The sequence below is a fragment of the Arachis hypogaea genome, chromosome 19, assembly GCF_003086295.3.
Source record: "Arachis hypogaea cultivar Tifrunner chromosome 19, arahy.Tifrunner.gnm2.J5K5, whole genome shotgun sequence".
NCBI lineage: Eukaryota > Viridiplantae > Streptophyta > Magnoliopsida > Fabales > Fabaceae > Arachis > Arachis hypogaea.
The window spans coordinates 6,673,789-6,698,514 of record NC_092054.1 but is presented as its reverse complement, the minus strand read 5'-3'; the positions used below and the strand labels follow the sequence as shown (position 1 = coordinate 6,698,514).

At 33.1% G+C, this 24,726-nt stretch overlaps 3 protein-coding genes across 7 annotated transcripts; all 3 read right to left on the bottom strand.

The window, feature by feature from the left end:
- On the bottom strand, positions 1-582 carry LOC140182100 (F-box/LRR-repeat protein At3g58930-like). Its single transcript, XM_072228207.1, has one exon. It carries the CDS (start codon positions 580-582, stop codon positions 1-3), a length of 582 nt encoding a protein of 193 aa, XP_072084308.1.
- Positions 583-2,048: 1,466 nt separating this feature from the next.
- LOC112776326 (FBD-associated F-box protein At5g60610) lies at positions 2,049-7,015 on the bottom strand. Of its 3 annotated transcripts, none has more exons than XM_025820448.3 (5): positions 6,766-7,015; positions 5,326-6,586; positions 5,040-5,225; positions 4,273-4,493; positions 2,049-2,460 (listed from the first exon to the last, which is right to left on the bottom strand). In XM_025820448.3, exons 2-5 carry the CDS (start codon positions 6,568-6,570, stop codon positions 2,409-2,411), a joined length of 1,704 nt encoding a protein of 567 aa, XP_025676233.1. In that variant the 5' UTR covers positions 6,571-6,586; positions 6,766-7,015; the 3' UTR covers positions 2,049-2,408. The 3 variants fall into 3 exon arrangements, with proteins under 3 accessions (XP_025676233.1, XP_025676232.1, XP_072084209.1); XM_025820447.3 differs by having other exon boundaries at positions 5,326-6,596; positions 6,766-7,008; XM_072228108.1 differs by having other exon boundaries at positions 5,326-6,554; positions 6,766-6,920.
- Positions 7,016-9,493: 2,478 nt separating this feature from the next.
- Positions 9,494-16,304, bottom strand: LOC112776328 (F-box/LRR-repeat protein At3g58900). 3 transcript variants are annotated; one of them, XM_025820451.3, is made up of 5 exons: positions 16,063-16,279; positions 14,668-15,944; positions 14,382-14,567; positions 13,616-13,836; positions 9,494-9,884 (listed from the first exon to the last, which is right to left on the bottom strand). In XM_025820451.3, exons 2-5 carry the CDS (start codon positions 15,916-15,918, stop codon positions 9,836-9,838), a joined length of 1,707 nt encoding a protein of 568 aa, XP_025676236.1. In that variant the 5' UTR covers positions 15,919-15,944; positions 16,063-16,279; the 3' UTR covers positions 9,494-9,835. The 3 variants fall into 3 exon arrangements, with proteins under 3 accessions (XP_025676236.1, XP_029151474.1, XP_029151475.1); XM_029295641.2 differs by having other exon boundaries at positions 14,668-15,934; XM_029295642.2 differs by lacking the exon at positions 9,494-9,884 and having other exon boundaries at positions 13,574-13,836; positions 16,063-16,304.
- Between the last annotated feature and the right edge of the window lie 8,422 nt (positions 16,305-24,726).

The following is a 24,726-nucleotide window of genomic DNA, read 5'->3' as shown; positions in this document are numbered from 1 at the left end:
TCATGATTTTTCAAACAAAGGGAACCTAATTCTGTGATTTGCAAACAATTTATCCACTCTAATCTTCCCCGACAACTTTAATTCAGTTAATGACTTTGCTTTCACTACATCTGATGGCAAGCAGTAATAATTATCAACCGTGTCAGAGTAAAACTTAAATCCAAAGCAATGGTCAACAACTTTAAGTTCAAGCTTTAGCACTTGAATACTACTACTTTCACCTACTATCTTCATCCACCGGTCGACGCGATGTGGCATGAACTGAGGATGGAAGAACATCATACTAAGGCTGAATTCTTTGATGGCGAAGCCGTGGTGGTGGAACCTAACAAGTGTTCTGTCCACAGAGTTGAGGAAGTTGTTGACTTTCCTTCTGTGATCTTGTATCTTCAGGGGATCATTTGTATCCTCAAAGCGCAAGAACACGCCTTGGTCAAAGCCGTGGAAGACCAAGATGGGGAATGAGGACCATGTTTCATGCCAAGCCTTGGACAAAACACTGGTCCTTGCAGCATCTTTGTAAGGCAATCTTGAAAGAATGTCATGGAGGATTATCTTTGGCAGATCAGAAATTTTGTCCATCTCCTTAATAAAATCTCTGAGCTCCCCTAACAGAAACAATTACTAAGGATTACGTAATGTTCTTCAATTACATTCAAAGTCATTGATATATTGAAATGAAAAGTCGTAGTGGGATGCAAGTATATGAAAAAGTTGTTTGAGTGTAAAATGCAAACCAGTGTGGCAGTGTGTATGTGTTGAGACTGAGATCGTTGATGTGCATTGAGATTTTGGTAAAGTGTGAAAAACCTATCTCATCTTCATCTGCTATGAATTATTGAATATATTTTTCAAGCAACTATCTTTCTTTCTTCCCTGCCAGTGCCTTGTCATGTCAAATATGAGTCATCAAATATTTCAGGTTAAGGTTTAATCAACTTTCTCCCATTTGAAAGTTGTGTAGCATGTAAAACAGTAAAAGGAGATAGTGGAATTAATCAACTTAAAATAGTATTTTTATATTTAACAATAAAATTTATTATTTTTTATTAATATTTGACTAATTCTAAATTCTAAATCTTAAATCCTAAATACTAAATACTAATAGTACTAAAATCCATGCATTCTCCAAATTAGAACAGCGAGTAATCTTTAAAACTTTAAGTTGCACACTGGAAAGATGCATATCTCTAGATAGAACGTAATTTCGTTAATTCCAGTTTCTCAAAAGAAACCACATGCTTGTGAGAATCAAATTGAAAGCCTAGATATTTTACATTTGAACACGTACATGTGTCCCTATTAGCGGTCCTATTGTTAAGAGTAGGAAGTAGGAACATACAGAAAGTGTTCAAGGCTTGGGGCATGACGAACATCAACCTCTAAATTGAAAACTCTTGATCTTCTTATACATTTCAACCCACCATAACAATTATCCAATCATAGGGCAGCTAGAAATGAGGTGTTCCAATACCTATGCTTCTTCCATATAAACTCTCTTCAAGCAGGAAAACATAATTAGTGGATGAGTAGTTATGAATAATGATTTGGATTCAATCATTCAAGAATGCTAATAAGGGGGAAAGCAATACAATTCACCAATAGCAGGGTTTGCTCTATTGAATTCAAATTCCAAGTATAGCTCCTCATCAAGGCCAGTCTATCCAATGATCAATGAGAGGAGACAAAATAAGTTCAAAAGTAGGACAAAGAGTTTTATGGATAAGCCTTGGTTGTAGAAACTTTTCATTGTGGAAGTTGTTTCGTTTTGTTATGATATCTACCATTTTCTGGAGGTCTCTTCTTTTTTCCCTCAGCTTCAAAGAATACTAACATGGGAAAGGTAGAACATGTTTTCTTCCAAGTCTTGGACAAAATATTGAAAGAATTTCATGAAGGATGTGCTCTGCCAGATTCGATATCATGTCCATAGCGCGTGTTTGTCATTATATATATACAACAATGCAAATACTGAAAAATGGTAAATGAGTAGAGTAATTCACCAATGAGAAGACATATAATCTAATTTAAAACTTTAAGGCATCAACTTAGTAAGTCTCTCGTCTTATTAATTTAATATAGTAATTAAATTAACATATACTAAAAAAATATCCGCAAAATAAGAGACTGTTACAGTGTAAGTTTTGCAACAAGAAATTCTCCAATAGCCAAGCTTTAGGAGGGCATCAGAATGCACACAAAGCTTTAGGAACTACTCATCACCATCTGAGTCTAATATGCAAAATTATTATGCTAATTTTTCTGCTTAGTCATAGTAGTAGAACACTAGGGATACAACAACCACAAGCAATGATACATATAGGTCTTCGATTGATTGCAGTTGGACCTGGGTATCTTCATAATGTATTGTTGGGAAACCAAATCATGAATCCTCAATGCAGCATGCATTAGTTGATGCTGGGGCTGGCGTTGATGCTGCCGCCGGACAGAGAAGAAGTACTGCCGCCAAAAGAGTTGAGTTTAGGTTAAAATAAAAATCCAAGCCAAGCAAATAAATAACCACCGGGTAATTTTGTAGCTTTTAATTATATCATCACATTTAAGTTTAAGTTACATTTCTTGCTTTAACAGGTTGATTTGACTATGCATGTCGTAATTTTCTAATGTATGGTTGATATAAATAGATGAAGATATTATTAGAGTTTATTAACATATACTAGGATTATTATAGTTTCTATTGACAAGTATTTGAGTTAATTAATATATTTGTTTACTTATTTATTATATTAATTGTAAGGATTGGTGGTTAGGTGCAGTAAAACTCTTACTTTTAGTTTATTAAAATTAATTTTCAAATATAATTTTTTTAAAATTAAAGCATATGATAAATTAAAATAAGGCATGATTTGATAAAGGATTTTGACTTTTGAGAAGATATTTGTACTTGTAAATACATCATTTTTATACTTAATAAATTAAAAACGATTGTGTATATATGTTTGTAGTTTTAAAAAATTAAAAGTTTTTAAAAGCACGTAAGAATTTTTTTTTTAAATTAATTTATACTTATTCAAAATATTAAAAAGTCTAAAATATATAATAAATATTCTTCAGAATCAAAATTTTCTCTCATTTTATAATTATTATGGTCATTATATTTTAAAAATTATTTACTAAGTATACCTATTGTTTATTTGTGTGCTTATTAAAAAGCTATTTTTAAGATCAGTTTATTAGTAAGCGTTTTTTTTAAATATAAATACCTAGTTTTATATTTAGTAAATGAAAAAAAATACAAAAATACTATTTATACCCTAAAATCAGCCACTAAAATTAGTCACTATATATTTATATACAAATACATGTATTGTTTAACTAATTTTCAATGTATTTTGTATTTTAATATGTATTTTATACTAATAACTAATTTTAGTATATATATAGCATAATTAAAATATATATATTTATACTTACAATTTAAAAATTAAGAATACTTTTGAAAAATATTATAGTTGTGCTTGTCCTTACAGGTTTTGTATTTATTTTTAAAAAGTACTGATTGTTCACCTTTTCTAAAAAGTACTTCTTTTAAAAAAAATCTAAAAAAAAAAAAGCACATAATAGTATAATACCACTTTACCTTGGAGATTTTTATATTCAAGGCAGGTTGTTCCATTGAATTCAATAGAAGGGAGGGGAAATCCTTTTCTGATTGTCTAATTCTATATACATTAAATGGTATAAAATTTTTCTTTGTTATCCATAATTTTATTTAATTGTTATACATCAACTTTTGAGTTTTGAACCTACAGTGAGAAAAAATTAATTTATGTTATATAATTATGAACAATTATAACTATAAAATATGTAAATTAATTCTATATTTTATCAAGTAAATTCAGATTAGAATTTATTCACTTCAAATTATTATCTACATAGATATTAGAAATTAGAAATCAGTCATTAATTAGTTAACAAATAAGAATATTTATTTGTTATTTACAAAAAATAGTTTGAATGTACTGCTGTAAAAAGTATTTGATTATTCTGTAACAAGATATTTGATTATGTTAATATAAAATCTTTTATAAGTTTAATTATTTTGATGAAAAATTTTTGACAAGCAAGCTTGATTATTCTGATATAAAATGTTAAAATTGTGTGAAATAACTTATTTTTTATGCTAAATATTAAAGCAGAACATATCAATTACTTTCAACCGGTTCATCCACAGTTTAACACAAAGAAGGCAAGAAAACAAAAAGTACATAACAAATTGCAGTTGTAATTTTATATTTTAAGTTGTCTTACTGTAATGAGTCCCACTCTAACTCAAAGTTAAGCTGCAGATTCGGGGAAAAAAAATTTATTGGCAATGAATCCAAGAGTTCTTCACAATCACTGAGGTTCTCATATTTTTTAGGAGAGCTTCTGACTTTGACCTCTTTCAAATCATGCCACCAACATTTCATTTGACTTGAACTGCAGCATCTCTCTTCCTCGTTGTTGCACCTTAGCTTCTCCAATAGTAGCTGTTATTGATTTGGCCAATTGACAACTAGAATTAGAGAGGTGAAGGGAGTGGGAGGGTACATGTTTTTTAAGCGTAAAACTAGTTTTTAAAATTTAAAAATAAGATTTTTTTTAAAAGTTGGCTACTTTACTGCATATAGAATTGGTTGATAAACTTTTTCATTATTTTAATATGTATTGATATATAATAAATTAACACAATAACACTCAGAAAATAGAGTTATCAAACATTTTCAAACTACCGAAACTGAAAGATTAGAACTAACAACTAAAATCACAAAAAAATCCTTTAGATTTAAAAAATTGGCAAATAAATTTGATGCTAATCTTACATAGTATCATGTCAGTCTTTTATATGGAACAAAAACAAAACTATTTAACAATATATCAATTTTGTCAACTTAGTAAATCTTTAGAAGGCTACTTTAACCTTTTTATTATCTTTCAAATGATTTTTGTTTTTTCACGAATCAAACCACTGAAAAAATTGATCATGCATTGGACAATCAAATCAGGAGTTAAGGGGCAATGAATCAATGACAAACCTTAAGGAATATTCTGCTGCATAATTTCAGGTTCAAAGAAATAATAGCAGGACGGAAGCTCCAAAACAAATCATTGATAAGAAGCACACACAACTCTTCAGTTTCTTCATCTACCGATAACCTCAATTGTTTGATCCTTGGCAAAGGGACTTCAACATTTTGTAGTACATCTTCATGGAACACAATCTGCTCATCCAAAATACAATTCCAACACAAATGGCATCAAAGTTCTCCATGTAAAGTTTTATTTTATCAACTAAAACATAATTTGGTAATGTACACTTACAGATGAACCTTTCATGATTCCAAGATACAAGGATACCATAACATTTCTTGGTGCTATGTTTTGGAGAAATGCCCTAAGCCTTTTCAAATCCATACGAAATTCTATTGGGAAGACAACATCAAAATCCACCTGATTTGAACAATTCACAAAAGATATAGCTGCTGGCATGTGGCTGAATTGTCCAGAATATCTACATGACTCTAAATTCGGCGCATCGATCTTAGCTTCCTTCAACTCTACACAAGCCTCAAAGGACAAAACCCTGAGCCGAGAACTGGAGATCATTAGGCTCTCAGATGTAACACAGCCACTTAATTCCAACCTCTCAAGGAAAGGAAACTTGTCAAAAAGTTCAAGCAACCATTGGTTAGAGATAAAAACAGAACTCACAGCCCCTAAAAGAAACACCTTCAAATTTCTGCACTTGTCTATACTGATATCACAAGGGAACTCTAATTGGTCATTACCAAGATGAAGACACTCTAGACTCGGCACATTAACATGAATTTCACGAAATCCAGATAACTTAGCAGACTTTAGCTTAGGCAAATCATGTACTTTTACATTTTCCAATCCAACACAGTGCTCCAATATTAAGTGCTCAATCATAGGACAACCAGAAATGAGATCTTCAAGCGCTTGTTCATGTCCCAAATAAACTTTAAATAAGGACAATATCCGCAACATAGGGAACCTAATTCTGTGATTTACAATCAATTTGTCTGCTCTAATCCTCCCTAACAACACTAATTCAGTTAATGACTTGGCTTTCAGTACATCTGGTGGCAAGTAGTAATAATTATCAACCGCGTGTGAGTCAAACTTACATCCAAAGAAACAGCCAGCAAGTTCAAGTTCAAGCTTTAGCACCTGAATACTGCTACTTTCACCTACTATCTTCATCCACCGGTCGACGAGATGTGGCATGAACCGAGGATGAAAGAACATCATACTCAGGTTAAATTCTTTGATGGCAAAGCCGTGGTGGTGGAACCTAACAAGTGTCCTATCCACAGACTTGAGGAAGCTGTTCGCTTTCCTCCTGTTTTCTTGTATCTTCAGGGGATCTTTTCTATCCTTGTGCAGGCGCACGCATCGAGAGCCGTCGAAGACCAAGATGGGGAATGAGGACCATGTTTCATGCCAAGCCTTGGACAAAACACTGGTCCTTGCAGCATCTTCGTAAGGCAATCTTGAAAGAATGTCATGCAGGATTATCTTTGGCAGATCTGAAATTTTGTCCATTTCCTTAATAAAATCTCTGAGCTCCCCTAACAGAAACAATTACTAAGGATTAAATAATGTTCTTCAATTACATTCAATAATTCTTTGCTAATAACTTTCATCATAATAGAAGAGAAAGGTCATTGATATTTTGAAATGAAAAGTTGTAGTGGGATGCAAGTGTATGAAAAAGCTGTTTGAGTATAAATTGCATACCAGTGTGTTGAAGAATTGCTGAGACTGAGATCGTTGATGTGCATTGAGATTTTGGTAAAATGTGAAAAACCTATCTCATCAAGATCTTCATCTGCTATGAATTATTGAATTTATTTTTCAAGCAACTATCTTTCTTTCTTCCCTGCCTGTGCCTTGTCATGTCAAATAAGAGTCATCAAATATTTCAGGTTAAGGTTTAAAGAACTTTTTCCCGTTTGAAAGTTGTGTAGCATGTAAAACAGTAAAAAGGAAGGAGTGGGAGGGGATAGTGGAATTTAGGGGTACACATGACCTGGCCGGTCCGAAGATCCGGCTGGATTTGAATAGTTTGGGATTAATTTAGTGTGGTATTACAGGGTTTAGGATCGGGTAAGAATTATAAAAATAGATTCGATGGTTATTAAAGGTAGCGTTTGTTTTGAGGTATTGAGACAGAGACTGAGAGACTGAAATTTAGTATCGTGTTTGTTAGTTCAGAGACTGGTACTAAAATTTCTGTTTCTAAAATTTCAGTATTTCAGTACCTCCAAAAAGTAAGGACACATGGGACTGAAATTTTTAGAGATAGAGACTAAAACTTTAATAACATTTTATACCCAAAATACTTTCATTTCAATTAATTAATTCTAATTTTACTCTTTGTGCAAATTAAATTAGAATTTCATCCATGTTTCAATTCCTGTCTCCCATTTTGCACCAAATAGAATACTGAGATTTATTTCAATCCCTATCTCTTAGTCTCTGTCTCTCAGTCTCAGTCTTTCCGTCTCTGTCTCTCCACCAAACGCTAGAGTTGGGTCCAGATTAAGGCGAACCCAGTTTCACCCACTCCATGTGCACTTTAGAGGGTCTAAAAAGGTATATATATTTTGAATTAATTCTAATATTATGTTATATTAATTATAAGTTTATTGTTTTATTTTTAATTACATTTGTTGAATTAGGAAATAGATAAAAAAAACATGAAATTAGAATTTATGAACAAATTTAAGTTCAAGTATGGTTATCAACTTCTCTGCAACAAGTATTTTTTTTTCTTTATAAATAAGTACATCATAATTTTTTGACATAATATTTATCAAGACTCAGACTTCACCCAATAAAGACCTGGTTTTAGTGTTGCCCGAAAGTAGAATAATTTTATCGGGTTTAGGATTTGGTAAGGATCTCAAAAATAGATTCAATCATTATTTAGGGTCGAGTCTGGATCAATATGAACCCAGATTCACCCAACTCATATGCATCCTAATGGAATTAATCAAAACTTAAAATAGTCTTTTTATATTTAACAATAAAAAATAAACTAAATTATGTTACCAATAAAATTTATTATTTTTTTATTAATATTTGACTAATTCTAAATTCTAAATCTTAAATCCTAAATACTAATAGTACAAAAATAAAATATTAGTTTTGTTAATAAAAGATTACTCCCTAATATTTCTCTAAAAGCTAATTATAAAATAGAATATTACTTTTGGATTGTCAACCACAACATTAAATTCGAAATAAGTAAGATTAATAAGAAAGTTTAGGGCATCAATTTTATTAAAATTTGGCCAGCATTTAGAGCTTGTTTAAGTGAGTTTCTAAGAAAATATCTTTTTTGAGTTATCTTTTTTTAAAAGATCTTATGGAAAAGTAAAAATAATTCTATGTTTAGGTATCTCATGCAAAAAGATATTTTTATCTATCAATTATGTTTGTGTATAACGATATAAAAGTACTTTTTTATTTATTTATTAGATGAAAAACATCTTTTTTTTTAGAGAAAAAGATCTTTTAAAAAAGATGTAAATTACAACTTCTCAAAAAAATCTTTTTTTTATTTTTCTAGTGCTTTTACTTTTACTACTAGAAATTTGTCAATCACGCTAAAAAATAAAAAAATATATTTTTTCATTGAAAAAATATCTTTTTTTATCAAAATAATGGTGCCCAAACAAGCACTAACCAGCAGAAGAAAAGTGAATAATTCCATACTATTGAATAAAATCTCACACCATTAAAAACACCAATAATAACTAATTGATGGCTACAAATCACAAAACTTGCTGTGACGAATCTGGCTGACGATAATGTAATACTATTCTGTTCCTTGATTTGTGACTACTTACTTAAAATTATTTTTAAATTTAGTTTTAACTATAAAAATCTAAAATTACATTCAACTAATAACCTAAAATAAACATCTCCAATAAAATCTTTAAAAAAAATTATAGAGTACCTTAATGCATCTAAATTTGTTTTTAATATCTCTTTTTTCTTTTAAAGTATCTTTTGACAAATTAATTTGAAATAACACTTTAAAAAATATTAATTATGTTCCTTATATATATCTAATTAAATGGTATGTTATAATATAATTAATTTTTAAAATCATGATGCTATAGATGAAAAAAAGAGAGTAATATATAAAATAAATTTTATGAGATAAATTATAATATTAAATAAATAATTAAAATAAATAAAATAAAAATTATTAATTAATTAAAATTTATAAACGAATTTAATAATTTTAATAACTTATATACCAATAAAACATATTAAATTTTTGATAAGTCACCAAAAAAATATTAAATTTCTAATAGTAAGTCATAAGAAAAAACTCAATAATAATCATAATTGTCATTTTATTGAAAATATATTTTAGAAGATATAATTAATGTGTTTGTACTTTGTAGTTTTATAAAAAAAATATATTAATTTCTTAACGATCTTATCAATGTACATTAAAAACTATGTTAAGGAAATATTTTCTCAAATATTGCATTAACGTTTATTATAGTATTAATAATATAAAGAAATTTCAAAATTCCAAACTATAGAGGAGTATGGAATCGGGTCCCTTGAAACATGGTGCCATCATCAGATAATACTAGTAGCCACCATCTCAGTCTATGCAAAATTATTATGCTAATTTTTCTGCTTTTAGTCATAGTAGTAGAACATTAGGAATGCAACAACAACAAGCAATGATTCATAATAGGTGTTCGATTGCAGTTGGACCTAGGTATCTTCATAATGTATTGTTGGGAAACCAAATCATGAATCCTTAATGCAGCATGAATTAGTTGACGCAGGGACCCGCGTTGATGCCGCCGCTGGACAGAGAAGTACTGCCGCCAAAAGAGTTGAGTTTAGGTGAAAATATAAATCCAAGCCAAGCAAATAAATAACTACCAGGTAATGTTGTAGCATTGCATGAGTTACAATTATATAGCTTATAGTTCTATCATCACGTTTAAGTTTAAAGTATACGTTTCTAGCTTTAACAGGTCTAGGGAATAACAAACCTCAAGGAGAGATCGAATTGACTATCCATGTGGTAATTTTCTAATGTATGGTTGATATAAATAGATGAAAATATTATTAGATTTTATTAATATATATACTAGGATTATTATAGTTTTTTACTTTCTGTTGAAAAGTATTTGAGTTAATTAATATATTTATTTACTTGTTTATTATATTAATTGTAAGAATTGGTGGTTAGGTGCAGTAAAACTCTTACTTTTAGTTTATTAAAATTAATTTTTAAATATAATTTTTTAAAAATTATAACATATGGTAAATTAAAATAAGGCATGATTTGATAAAAAATTTTTAGAAGATATTTGTACTTGTAAATATATACATCATTTTTATACATGATAAATTAAAAACGATTGTGTATATGTGTTTGTAGTTTTAAAAGGTTAAAAGTTTTTAAAAGCACCTAAGAATATTTTGTGAAAAAAAATATGAGGTAACTACCAAATCGGTACCCGAAAGATTCTGGCGCTGACAAAATGGTACCTGACTTTTGTTATTGACAAAATAGTCCCTAAAAGATTTTAAAATTTGACAAGCGTGTCCCCGAGCTCGCCGGAACAAATTTCCGGCAAGCACAATGCTGACATGGCCACCGTATTTTGGTGACCTGGCAAGCCACCTCCCAAACCCTAATTCCTCCTTCCCCAACGCAGACTCCCTTTCCTCTTCCTCCCCATCGCAGCCCACCCCCTACCCAACGCAACCCCCTCCCCCTCCCTCCCATCGCAACCCCCTTTTCTCTTCCTCCCCATCGCAACCCTCTTCCTTCTCCCTCCCTCTCATATCATCTCATCTCATCTCATTTCTGCAATGAAGAAGAACAAAAATCTGATACCTCAAAATCACATCCCTTTACAGCATTCACAAACCAAAACGAGAATTTGAGAAGAAGAAGAAGAAAAAGAAGAAGAAGGAATAATGGATCTAGCACTAGAGGAGCTGCAAGACGTTCTACCTCATAACCCTAACCCTAATTTTTTCTCTCTGATTCGCAATCCTCGCACACTCACTCTTCACACACCCATTTCTCACTCAGTTTCAGAACCCTTATCAGGACTCTTTCCAGGCTAACCATGAATGGACTCTTCTCCTCACAATCCAGTTCTGCTACCTTCTCTTCCTCTTCGCCTTCTCTCTCCTCTCCATCACCGCTGTCGTCTTCACCGTCGCTTCCCTCTACACCAACAAAGATGTCTCCTTTTTCTCCACCGTCTTCGCAATCTCCAAAGTCTTCAAGCGTTTTATTCATCACTTACCTCTGGGTCACGCTTTTGATGTTCATCTATAATTTTGTCTTCGTAATTTCCTTGGTTTTGCTTATTATAGCAATTGATATCCTTCTCTTCCTCTGCTGTTTTTTGCGGTTATTGTGAATGTGTTGGTCATTGTGAATCTGGATGTATGATCAAAAGAAAAGAAATTTGGGGGGTTTGTAACTGAATTTTTTTTCTTCTTTTTCTATATGTGTCTTTATATGATTTGCGATGAGAGGAAGAGGGAAGGGGGCTGCGATGGAGAGGAAAAGGAAAGGGAGAGTGTGCGTTAGGGGGCTGTGATGGGGAGGAAGAGAAAAGGGGGTTGCGATGGGAGGGAGGGGGAGGGGGTTGCGTTGGGTAGGGGATGGGCTGCAATGGGGAGGAAGAGGAAAGGGAAAAGGGAAGGGAGAGTGTGCGTTAGGGGGCTGCGATGGGGAGGAAGAGAAAAGGGGGTTGCGATGGGAGGGAGGGGGAGGGGTTGCGTTGGGTAGGGGGTGGGCTGCGATGGGGAGGAAGAGGAAAGGGAGTCTGCGTTGGGGAAGGAGGAATTAGGGTTTGGGAGGTGGCTTGCCAGGTCACCAAAATACGGTGGCCATGTCAGCATTGTGCTTGCCGGAAATTTGTTCCGGCGAGCTCGGAGACACGCTTGTCAAATTTTAAAATTTTTTAGGGACTATTTTGTCAATAACAAAAGTCAGGTACCATTTTGTCAGCGCCAGAATTTTCCGAGTACCGATTTGGTAGTTACCTCTCTAAAATATATAATAAATATTCAAATGTAAAGTTCCATTCAGAATCAAATTGTCTCTTATTTTATGATTATTATGGTCATTATATTTTAAAAATTATTTTATTAAGTATAACTAATTAACTATTGTTATTTGTGCTTATTAAAAAAACTATTTTTAAGATCAGTTTATTAGTAAGCATTTTTTTTAATATGAATACCTTCTTTTATATTTAGTAAATGAAAAAAAAATACAAAAATATTATTTATACACAAAAATTAGTCACTAAAATTAGTCACTATGTATTTATATATAAATATATGTATTGTTTAACTAATTTTCAATATGTGTTTTGTATTTCAATATATATTTTATACTAATAGCTAATTTAGTGTACATATAGCATAATTAAAAAATATATATTTATACTTACAAAATTTAAAAGTTAAGAATACTTTTAAAAAATATTATACTTGTGTTTGTCCTTATAAGTTTTGTATTTATTTTTTAAACAGTACTGATTGTTCACCTTTTCTAAAACGTAGCTCTTTTAAAAAAAAAATCCAAAAAAAATAGCACATAATACCACTTTACCTTGGAGATCTTTATATTCAAGGCAGGTTGTTCCATTGAATTCAATAGAAGGGAGGGGAAATCCCTTTTCTGATTGTCTAATTTTATATACATTAAATGGTATAAAATTTTTCTTTGTTATCCATAATTTTATTTAATTGTTATACATCAACTTTTGAACCTACAGTGAGAAAAAATTAATCTATGTTATATAACTATGAACAATTATAACTATAAAATATGTAAATTAATTCTATATTTTATCATAGTAAATCCAGATTAGAATTTATTCACTTCAAATTATTATCTATAGAGTGTGTTACTTTCCTTATGAAATAAATTAAAAATAAAAATATTCTACATATATTAAAAATAACCATCATATATATATATATATATTCAATTAAATAATTAACTACCAAAATAATCAAATGTCATAAACTCATAACAGAGTAAGCAAATATGCAATAAATAAATAATAAAATTTGTTTATAGTTGTTTCATAAAAAAAATTGAGTTGTTAAATATATATTTCTATATCTAATAGTTAATTAGTGACTAATTTTTTATATATACGTAAAATGATTGTTAAAAAATACTACATAGACATTAGAAATCAGAAATCAGTTATTAATTAGTTAACAAATAAAAGTATTTACTTGTTATTTACAAAAAATAGTTTGGATGTATTGCTGTAAAAAGTATTTGATCATTCTGTAACAAGATATTTGATTATTTTAAAATAAAATCTTTTATAAGTTTAATTATTTTGATGAAAAATCTTTGACAAGCAAGCTTGATTATTCGGATATAAAATGTTAAAATTGTGTGAAATAACTTATTTTTTATGCTGAATGTTAAAGCAGAACATATCAATTACTTTCAACTGATTCATCCAAAGTTTAACATAAAGTAAGCAAGAAAACAAAAACGACATAACAAATTGCAGTTATAATTTTATATTTTAAGTTGTCTTACTGTAATGAGTCCCACTCTAATTCAAAGTTAAGATGCAGATTCGGGGAAGACAAATTTATTGGCAATGAATCCAAGAGTTCTTCACAATCACTGAGGTTCTCATATTTCTTAGGAGAGCTGCTGACTTTGACATCTTTCAAATCATGCCACCAACATTTCATTTGACTTGAACTGCAGCATCTCTCTTCCTTGTTGTTGCACCTTAACTTCTCCAATAGTAGCTGTTGTTGATTTGGCCAATTGATAATTAGAATTAGAGGTGAAGGGGATGGGAGAGGACGTTTTTTTAAGCGTAAAACTAGTTTTTAATATTTAAAAATCAGAATTTTTAAAAAAGTTGGCTACTTTACTGCATATAGAATTGATTCATAAACTTTTTCATTTTTTTAATATGTATTGATATATAATATATTAACACAATAGCACTTAGAAAATAGAGTTATCAAACATTTTCAAACTATCGAAATTGAAAGATTCAGAACTAACAACTTAAATCACAAAAAAAATCCTTTAGATTTAAAAAATTGGCAAATATAATTGATGATAATCTTACATAATATCATGTCAGTCTTTTATATGTAACAAAAACGAAACTATTTAACAATTTATCAATTTTGTCAACATAGTAAATCTTTAGAAGGCTACTTTAACCTTTTTATTATCTTTCACATGATTTTTGTTTTTTCACGAATCAAACCACTGAAAAAATTGATCATGCATTGGACAATCAAATCAGGAGTTAAGGGGTAATGAATCAATGACAAACCTTAAGGAATATTCTGCTGCAGACTTTCAGGTTCAAAGAAATAATAGCAGGACGGAAGCTCCAAAACAAATCATTGATAAGAAGCACACACAACTCTTCAGTTTCTTCAGTTACCGATAACCTCAATTGTTTGATCCTTGGCAAAGGGACTTCAACATTTTGTAGTACATCTTCATTGAACAAAATCTGCTCATCAAAAATACAATTCCAACACAAATGACATCAAAAGTTCCCATGTAAAGTTTTATTTTAGCAACTAAAACAGAATTTGGTAATGTACACTTACAGATGAACCTTTCATGATTCCAAGATCCAAGGATACCATAACATTTCTTGGTGCTATGTTCTGGAGAAATGCCCTAAGCCTTTTCAAATCCATAATACGAAATTCTATTGTGAAGACAACATCAAAATCCACCTGATTTGAACAGTTCACAAAAGACATAGCTGCTGGCATGTGGCTGGATTGTCCAGAATATCTACATGACTCTAAATTCGGCGCATCGATCCTAGCTTCCTTCAACTCTACACAAGCATCGAATGACAAAACCTTGAGGCGAGAACTGGAGATCATTAGGCTCTCAGATGTAATACAACCACTTAATTCCAACCTCTCAAGGAAAGGAAACTTGTCAAAAAGTTCAAGCAACCATTGGTTAGAGACAAAAACAGAACTCACAGCCCCTAAAAGAAACACCTTCAAATTTCTGCACTTGTCTATACTGATATCACAAGGGAACTCTAATTCGTCATTACCAAGATGAAGATACTCTAGACTCGGCACATCAACATGAATGTCACGAAATCCAGAAAACTTAGCAGACTTTAGCTTAGGCAAATCATGTACTTTTACAATTTCCAATCCAACACAGTGCTCCAATATTAATTCCTCAATCATAGGACAACCAGAAATGAGATCTTCAAGCGCTTGTTCATGTCCCAAATAAACATTAACTAAGGACAATGTCCGCAACATAGGGAACCTAATTCTGTGATTTACAATCAATTTGTCTGCTCTAATCCTCCCTAACAACACTAATTCAGTTAATGACTTGGCTTTCAGTACATCTGGTGGCAAGGAGTAATAATTATCAACCGCGTGTGAGTCAAACTTACATCCAAAGAAACAGCCAGCAAGTTCAAGTTCAAGCTTTAGCACCTGAATACTGCTACTTTCACCTACTATCTTCATCCACCGGTCGACGAGATGTGGCATGAACCGAGGATGGAAGAACATCATATTCAGGTTAAATTCTTTGATGGCAAAGCCGTGGTGGTGGAACCTAACAAGTGTCCTGTCCACAGACTTGAGGAAGCTGTTCGCTTTCCTCCTGTTGTCTTGTATCTTCAGGGGATCTTTTCTATCCTTCCAGTGCAAGTGCACGCATCGAGAGCCGTCGAAGACCAAGATGGGAAATGAGGACCATGTTTCATGCCAAGCCTTGGACAAAACACTGGTCCTTGCAGCATCTTCGTAAGGCAACCTTGAAAGAATGTCATGCAGGATTATCTTTGGCAGATCAGAAATTTTGTCCATTTCCTTAATAAAATCTCTGAGCTCCCCTAACAGAAACAATTACTAAGGATTAAGTAATGTTCTTCAATTACATTCAAAGTCATTGATATATTGAAATGAAAAGCTCTAGTGTATGAAAAAGTTGTTTGAGTGTAAAATGCATACCAGTGTGTTGAAGAATTGCTGAGACTGAAGAGATTTTGGTAAAGTCTGAAAAACCTATCTCATCAAGATCTTCATCTGCTATGAATTATTGAATATATTTTTCAAGCAACTATCTTTCTTTCTTCCCTGCCAGTGCCTTGTCATGTCAAATATGACTCATCAAATATTTCAGGTTAAGGTTTAATCAACTTTCTCCCCTTTGAAAGTTGTGTAGCATGTAAAACAGTAAAAGGAAGGAGTGCGAGGAGATAGTGGAATTTAGGGGTATCTATGACCCGCCCGGTTCGAAGATGCGGCCTGACTCGAATATTTTGGAATTAATTTAGTGTGGTTTTATTGAGTTTAGAATCGGTAAGAATTTTAAAAATAGACTCGATCATTATTTAGAGATAGATTCGAATTAAGGCAAACCCAATTTCACCTACCCCATGTGCACTATAGGAGACTAAAAAAGTATATATATTTTAACTTAATCCTAATATTATGTTATATTAATTATAAACTTATTGTTTTGTTTTTAATCACATTTATTGAATTAGAAAATAGATAAAAAAAGCATGAAATTAGAATTTATGAACAAATTCAAGTTCAAGCATGGTTATCAACTTCTCTACAACAAGTATTTTTTCTTCTTTATAAATGTGTGTATTATAACTTTTTGACATAACATTTATCAAGATTCGGACTTCATCTAGTAGAGATCTGGTTTTAGTGTGGCCCAAGAGTAGTGTGATTTTACTTGATGTATCATTGGATAAAAGTCTCAAAAATATATCCGATCATTATTTAGGGTCGGGTCTGGATCAAAGTGAATCCAGTTTCACTCAACCTATGTACACCCTAATGAAATTAATCAAAATTTAAAATAATATTTTTATATTTAACAATAAAAAATGAACTAAGTTATATTACCAATAAAATGTATTTTTTTTTATTAATATTTGACTAATTTTAAATTCTAAATCTTAAATTCTAAATACTAATAGTAAAAAAAATAAAATATTAATTTATATTAATAAAAGATTACTCCCCTAATATTTCTCTAAAAGCTAATTATAAAATAGGGCATTATTTTTGAATTGCCTGCCACAACATTAAATTCAAAACAAGTAAGATTAATACTAACGAAGGACATATTTGCCAATGTCACGGAAGATTTAGAATCTTGATAAGTAAAAGTAATCAAACTCGGAGCATTAATCCATGCATTCTCCAAATTAGAACACCAAGCAACCTTTAAAGCTTTAAGTTGCACCACCGGAAAGATGCATATCTCTAGATAGAACGCAATTTCGTTAATTTCACTTTCTCAAGGCCATAAAATGTATGGAAAAGTTCAAGAAACCACATGCTTGTGAGAATCAAATTATTTGGATATTGAAAGCCTAGATATTTTACATTTGAACACGTACATGTGTTCCTATTAGCGGTTTTATTGTTAAGAGTAATTCACCAAGTGAAAAAATATAAAATGATAAGACATATAATCTAATTTAACTTGAAGGCATCAACTTAGTAAGTCTCTCGTCTTATTAATTTAATATATAATAGCATGATAACTTAGCTAATTAAATCAAAACCCTACTATAATTGGAAAGTATATATATAATCCAAATTAAAATTAAGGAGAACTACAAAGGCAACAATATCATATACTAGATAAGCACAATTTGTCACTACATAGTTTTGATTTTCAAGAGCTGAAACATTCTCGCCATCATAGTAGTAAAAATTGTCACTACTTGCCACCATCTCAGTCTAACAGCAAAATTATTATGCTAATTTCTCTGCTTTTAGTCATAGTAGTAGAACAGAACATTAGGGATGCAACAACCACAGGCAATGATTCATAATAGGTCTTCCATTGCAGTTGGACCTGGGTATCTTCATAATGCATTGTTGGGAAAGCAAATCAGGAATCCTCAATGCAGCATGCATTAGTTGATGCTGGGACCGGCGTTGATGCCACCGCCGGACAGAGAAGTACTGCCGCCAAAAGAGTTGAGTTTAGGTGAAAATATAAATCCAAGCCAAGCAAATAAATAACCACCAGGCAATGTTGTAGCATTGCATGAATTACAATTATATAGCTTTTAATTCTATCATCACGTTTAAGTATACGTTTCTTGCTTTAACATGTCTTAGGGAATAACAAATCTCAAGGAGAGATCGGATTGACTATCCATGCGATAATTTTCTAATGTATGGTTGATATAAATAGATGAAAATATTATTAGATTTTGTTAACATATATTAGGATTATTATAGTTTCTGTTGACAAGTATTCGAGTTAATTAATATATTTATTTACTTATTTATTATATTAATTGTAAGGATTGGTGGTTAGGTGCAGTAAAACTCTTATTTTTAGTTTATTAAAGTTAATTTTTAAATATAATTTTTTAAAAATTATAATATATGGTAAATTAAAATAAAGCATGATTTGATAAAGATTTTTAAAAAGATATTTGTACTAGTAAATACATCATTTTTTTACATGATAAATTAAAAACGATTGTGTATATGTGTTTGTAGTTTTAAAACGTTAAAAGTTTTAAACAAATAATTGACAAGTTAAGTACGCGCAAGCATTTATGGAGCTGTGATTAAAACTTAGCAGAGAAAGAGTACGTACTCCGTACTCAAAGAGAATGAGAGAAGGAGAGAGCGAGGCAAGCGGTTGAGGGAGAAACACGGTGAGGAAGATGGCCATGCCATCGGAACAGATAAGGGGGAGAGCGTGAGTGGGTGTGTCTCTGGTGTTAAGGAGGGTTCTTCTCGAGAGGGATTAGAAAAGTCATCCAAGGTCTCTTTTAGAGATAAAGTCATTGGTGCAGAAAAGTCTAGGGCCTTTGCATTAGTAGGGTCTTTATCTAGGGATGGTATCGCGACGGTGACAGGTAAGCAGGGTGATTCTCGCCCACCAAGTGTCAGTTTTACCAATGAGGCAAAGAGCTATCTAGCTGAACCTTATAAGGAAGCCATTGTGATCAAGGTGCTGGATAAGCATTATGGCTACACGGCTCTCATGCATAAGCTTCGGATAGTATGGCGCATCAAAGGAGGATTTGATTTGTTGGATGTGGGGTTTGGGTATTTTTTGGTTAAATTTGATATTGCTGCTGATCGTGAGAAAGTCATTTTTGGTGACCCGTGGTTGATAGACGGTCACTATGTTGCAGTAAAGCCATGGGATGTGGATTTTAGGCCATACGAAAAATTCTTTGGATCAACGCTGGTATGGATTCGAGTCTCGAGACTTCCAATTTGGTGCTACCAGGAACAAGCAATGCTGCGAATTGCTTCTGCAATAGGGGTTCTGGTGAAAGTAGATTTGGCCACTAAGCTTGCAGAAAGAGGAAAATATGCTCGAGCTTGTGTTCAAATTAATCTTGGGTTGCCTGTAATCAAACATATTATAGTGGAGGGTGTGACTCATGAAGTGGAGTACGAGAGTTTACAGTTGATTTGTGCTACTTGTGCAAGGTATGGGCATGATAAATCGTTGTGCATGGAGAAGGAGTCCTTGGAAGGAAACAGAAATTCCTTTGGTGATGGAAAAAATAATGAAGCCCCGACAGTGCCACACAACAATCATGAGCTTCATAAAGAGGCTGAATCAGAAGCTCGTGATTTGGGTGAGAATTCTCGTAATTTGGGTGAGAAATTAGGAGTTGTTAAAGGGAAGGATGTGGTTACAGAATCATTGGCTCCTCACGTGCCTGATGGTCATGTTAATGAGGCATGCATGGATGATGGAGAGGGCTGGCAACAAGTGCTGCGTAAGGAAAAATTCACAATAGGCCAGTCATCAGGTTTGAAGGACCAAGATGGAAAGCAGCACAAATATGGTTCGAGAAGGGTTCCAAGGCCCAATTTGCATGGTGATGGAGGCAAATCAATTGGCATTAGGATGGGGAAGCGAGAAAAACATGAAATTGCGCCATCTCCATCGCGCAGAACTCCTGCACGTCGTGGAATTTCTTTACGGAAGCGTCATCGGCCTTCCTCCCTGCAGAACTCGCCAGTTGATAAAAATGGTGGCACAACAGAGGAAACCTTAGTAGATGGAAGCATGGCAGGTGCAGCGTTAGGGGGTCCGAAGGTGGCAATTATTGAGGATCAGAGTGTGCCAGTACCGCAGGACAAACCACCTATTGAGGTTGGTAATTCTGTTTAGAGTTTATGTTCTTATTTATTCTGTCCCAATTATTTATGGATAGTTTAAATATGATTGTTTGGAATATTAGGGGTGCTTCTAATAAGTTAGCCTGGGTGCATTGTAAGGAACTTGTTAGAAAATTTAGACCTGTTTTCTTTATTGTGGTTGAAACTCACTCCCCTTTTCAGCATTTAAAATTGTTTTGGAAAAGGTTGGGGTATCACTCTGTTGGTATAGTAGAAGCAGGGGGGCATAAGGGAGGTATTTGGTTTCTATCCTCTATGAAGGGTGTTTGTTGTAAGTTCATTGATGCTTTTGATCAGGGTGTTACTGTTGAGGTTCAATTTGATAATTTAATTTGGAGGTGTAGTGGTATTTATGGCAGTCCTCAATTTAATAAAAGGGTTTTCCTTTGGGATTATCTTGTTGCACAATCCATGGTTTTTCAAGGCCCTTGGATTGTTCTTGGTGATTTTAATGAAGTCAAATTTTCTCATGAATCCAAGGGCTGTCAATTTTCTCATCAAAGAGCAGACATGTTTGCTACTTCATTAGGGGATAGTGGTTTGTTTGATCTGAAAACTATTGGGAGGCGGTTTTCTTGGTACAGAAGGGTGAAAAATTATGTTGACGTGGCAAAAAAGTTTGATCGAGTCTGTATAAATAGTAGTTGGTTATCTATCTTTCCAGAGGCTTATGCAGAAGTTTTAAATAGGCTTTAGTCTGATCATTGCCCTATTCTGGTGCGTTGTAAAAGTCGTCCTCAGCCTAAAGGGAATCGACCTTTCCGATTTGTTGATGCTTGGGCTACTCATCCTGGGTATAGGGATATTGTGAATCAGTCATGGTGGTCTGATAATAAAGGGATTCATGGCAAGCTTTCGGAAGTACAGAAGAATTCACTAGAGTTTAACTCGAAGGTATTTGGTAACATTTTTGTTAAGAAATGTGAATTAGAGCAGCAGATTAATTATTTACAAAAGCGTTTGGAAGTGGTGGATAGTATTTATTTGCGTCAGAAAGAACAACAGTTACTTGATGATTATAATAATACTCTAGTACAAGAAGAGCTCCTATGGTTCCAAAAGTCCAGAGAGTAGTGGGTAAGGTTCGGGGATAGGAATACAAGATTCTTTCATATTCAAACTCTTGCGCGAAGGAAGCATAATAAGATTCATGGCCTTTTTCTCAAGGATGGAGTGTGGGAAACTGATCCAGAGGTTCTGAGTCAAGAAGCAGAGTCTTTCTATAAAAGCTTATTCTGTCATTTGGATGATGTTGATTTGGGTTGCCTTGGTGATGTGCCTCTTCCTTCTCTGAATGAGGAAGCTTGCAATAATCTTACGGCACCAGTTACTATGGAGGAAGTCAGAATAGCTGTTTTTCACATGAAATCTTTTAAAGCTCCGGGTCCTGATGGGTTTCAAGCTTTCTTCTTCAAAGAATATTGGGAGATCATTGGTCTTGATGTTTGGAAGATGGTTAAGCAGGCATTCTCTGGTGTTACTCTTGATCCGAGAATGTTGGAGACTTTACTGGTTCTTATTCCAAAGGTTGAATCACCGGTATCTATGAAAGATTTCAAGCCGATTAGTCTCTGCAATGTAGTTTACAAGATCATCACGAAGGTCCTTGTTAATAGGCTTCGTCCTCATCTTGTAGAGATTGTTGGCCCGCTTCAAGGAGGATTTATTCCGGGACGAGGAACTCCTGACAACATCATTATTGCTCAAGAAGTTCTCCACTTTATGAAGAAGACTAAATCAAAGAAAGACACACTGGCCTTTAAGATTAATCTGGAGAAAGCTTATGACAGAGTTGACTGGAGGTTTTTAGCTCATACCCTTAAGAGCTTTGGTTTTCCTATTCCTACGATTAATTTGATTATGAATTGTGTCACTGCTTCTTCCTTATCTATTCTTTGGAATGGGAATCGTCTGAACAGCTTTACTCCTAGTCGAGGTCTTAGACAAGGAGACCCTATGTCACCCTATCTTTTTGTGTTGTGTATGGAGCGATTGGCATGCTTTATTAGTCATCAGGTTGATTTGGGCTTGTGGGAGCCGGTTGCTATTTCTAAAGGGGGACCAAGAATATCCCACTTAATGTTTGCGAATGACTTGCTTCTATTCTGTAAAGCTACAAAGAGACAAGTGCAAAATGTGATGTTGGTTTTAGAGACTTTTTGCAAAGCATCTGGGATGAAGATTAATGTGGAGAAGTCTAAAGCAATTTGCTCCAAGAATGTCTCTGCAACAAGGAAAGAAGTTTTCACTAGGGTATCCTCTATCAGATTTGTCCAGGACTTGGGCAGGTATCTTGGAGTTACCCTTAGCCATTCGAGGGTGACTCGTTCAGCTTTCAATGGTGTCTTGGATAAGATTCGAAGTAGGCTAGCAAGCTGGAAAGAAAATTTACTCAATCAGGATGGTAGACTCTGCTTGGTTAATTCTGTTGCAGCCGCTATTCCCACGTACCAGATGCAGGTCTCTATTTTTCCCAAAGGAATCATTAGTAAATTGGAGTCTATGATGAGGAATTTTCTTTGGAAAGGACAAGTTGATGGAAGAGGATTGAATCTTGTTAGTTGGAAGGTACTGGTCACTCCAAAAAAATATGGAGGTTTGGGATTAGAGATCCTTATTGTGTAAATATTGCTCTTCTTGGGAAGCTAGTTTGGACTTTTTTTCCAGCAGCCAAACAAGCTATGGGTCCAATTGTTGGATGCCAAATACCGATCATCTCTATATGACTGTTTTAGTTATCCTAAGAATAAGGACTCTCCCATTTGGAGGTGTCTTTGCAAGGCTTGGGAAGTGTTGAAGGATGAGTTTGCTTGGTGTATTGGAGATTTGAACCAGAATTTTTGGTTTTCTAGCTGGAGGAGAGAAGGACAGTTATCTAACGAGATGGATTATGTTCACATTTCTGATTCGAATCTCCGGATACAGGATATTTGGTCGGTTGGTAGGTGGCATTTGGATACTCTTTATTCTCCTTTATCTCAAAATCTGAAAGGTAATATTCTCTCTTACAATCCAGATGTGCAAGAAGGTCCGGAAGTGGGTTGGTATTAGTTTGGGTCTGCTGCCAAAGTCTATGACTCACGCAATGGTTACTTGTGATTGTGTAAGAAGCTTTTTGGTTGGGAGGAGCGAGAGAATTGGCTTTGGCTTTGGCGTCAGCTTGTTCCGGAAAAGCACAAGTTTTTGACTTGGTTGTGTCTTAAGGAGACTCTTCCTACTGCAAGTTTTCGCTTTAAAAAAGGGATGTCGTCATCGGATAGGTGCCCAAGATGTCTTTCTTACCAGGAATCAGTTTTACATTGTATTCGGGATTACCCAGAAGCTCAGCTTGTATGGCATATGTTGGATATTTCTTGTCATCCTTTGGATTTGAAGAACCGGATATTGTATCATAGCAAAGAGCATCCGTTCAAGTTCTTTTCAGGAGTTTGGTGGATATGGCGAGTAAGGAATAATGACATCTTTAATCCTCATGAAACTTGGCCTTCGGAAAAAGTGATTTGTCTGGCATTAACTTCAGAAAAGGAGTTTAGAAATATTTTTGAATTACAATGTATGTCCCTTCCCTCTACTCTAAATAGTTTTTGGAATCCCCCATCCATTGGTACTTTCAAGATTAATTATGATGCTAGTTATCTTGGTTCGGGTGATAGTGTTGGTTTTGCTTGAGTTATTAGAGATTGTAATGGGAGTTGACAAAGGGGGTGTTTGGGAATGATTAAGAGTAATAGTATTCTTCAAGGGGAATTGTTTGCTATTTGGAGAGGATATCTCTTAGCTTGGGATGTGGGTCAACAAGATGTTATTTATGAGACGGATTGTGTGGAAGCATTTAATCTTGTTACTCAAGATGGTTTTGGGTTTATTGATCCATTGGTGCTCAAAATAAGAGATATCATGCATTGGAATTGGCGTGTTGACTTTCGTTTGATTATGAGAGATGCAAATACGGTGGCAGATACTATGACAAAGATGGCGATGAAGTTACAACTTTCACATGTGGAGCTTCTTTCACCTTAGAAGGAGTTTAAGAGTAGTCTTAAACGGGACTGTCCCTTTATTTAAGCAGTTCCTTGTTTTGTTTGTTTTATTTTTCTTTGTTTAGTTTATTTCGGTCACAAAAAAAAACGTTAAAAGTTTTTGAAATCACGTAAGAATATTTTGTGAAAATTAGTTTATACTTATTCAAAATATTAAAAAGTCTAAAATATATAATAAATATTCAAATGTAAAGTTCCATTCAAAATCAAAATTTTCTCTCATTTTATTATTATTATGGTCATTATATTTTAAAAAGTATTTTATTAAGTATAATTATTGTTATTTGTATTTATTAAAAAATTTTTAAGATCAGTTTATTAGTAAGCGATTTTTTTTTAATATAAATACCTTCTTTTATATTTAGTAAATAAAAAAAATACAAAAATATTATTTATACACAAAAATTAGTCACTAAAATTAGCCACTATGTATTTA

What these genes read in the sequence shown, in the direction of transcription:
- LOC140182100 (XM_072228207.1), bottom strand. Translation starts at nt 582, where the DNA reads ATGGACAAAATTTCTGATCTGCCAAAGATAATCCTCCATGACATTCTT.
- LOC112776326 (XM_025820448.3), bottom strand. Translation starts at nt 6,570, where the DNA reads ATGGACAAAATTTCAGATCTGCCAAAGATAATCCTGCATGACATTCTT. An exon ending in GAATCATGAAAGGTTCATCT is followed by an intron (nt 5,226 to 5,325) that starts GTAAGTGTACAT and finishes TTGGATGAGCAG; the next exon opens with ATTGTGTTCCATGAAGATGT. An exon ending in TTAGAGTGGGACTCATTACA is followed by an intron (nt 2,461 to 4,272) that starts GTAAGACAACTT and finishes TTTTGGCGGCAG; the next exon opens with TACTTCTTCTCTGTCCGGCG.
- LOC112776328 (XM_025820451.3), bottom strand. Translation starts at nt 15,918, where the DNA reads ATGGACAAAATTTCTGATCTGCCAAAGATAATCCTGCATGACATTCTT. An exon ending in GCAGCAGAATATTCCTTAAG is followed by an intron (nt 13,837 to 14,381) that starts GTTTGTCATTGA and finishes AATCAACAACAG; the next exon opens with CTACTATTGGAGAAGTTAAG. An exon ending in TTAGAGTGGGACTCATTACA is followed by an intron (nt 9,885 to 13,615) that starts GTAAGACAACTT and finishes TTTTGGCGGCAG; the next exon opens with TACTTCTCTGTCCAGCGGCG.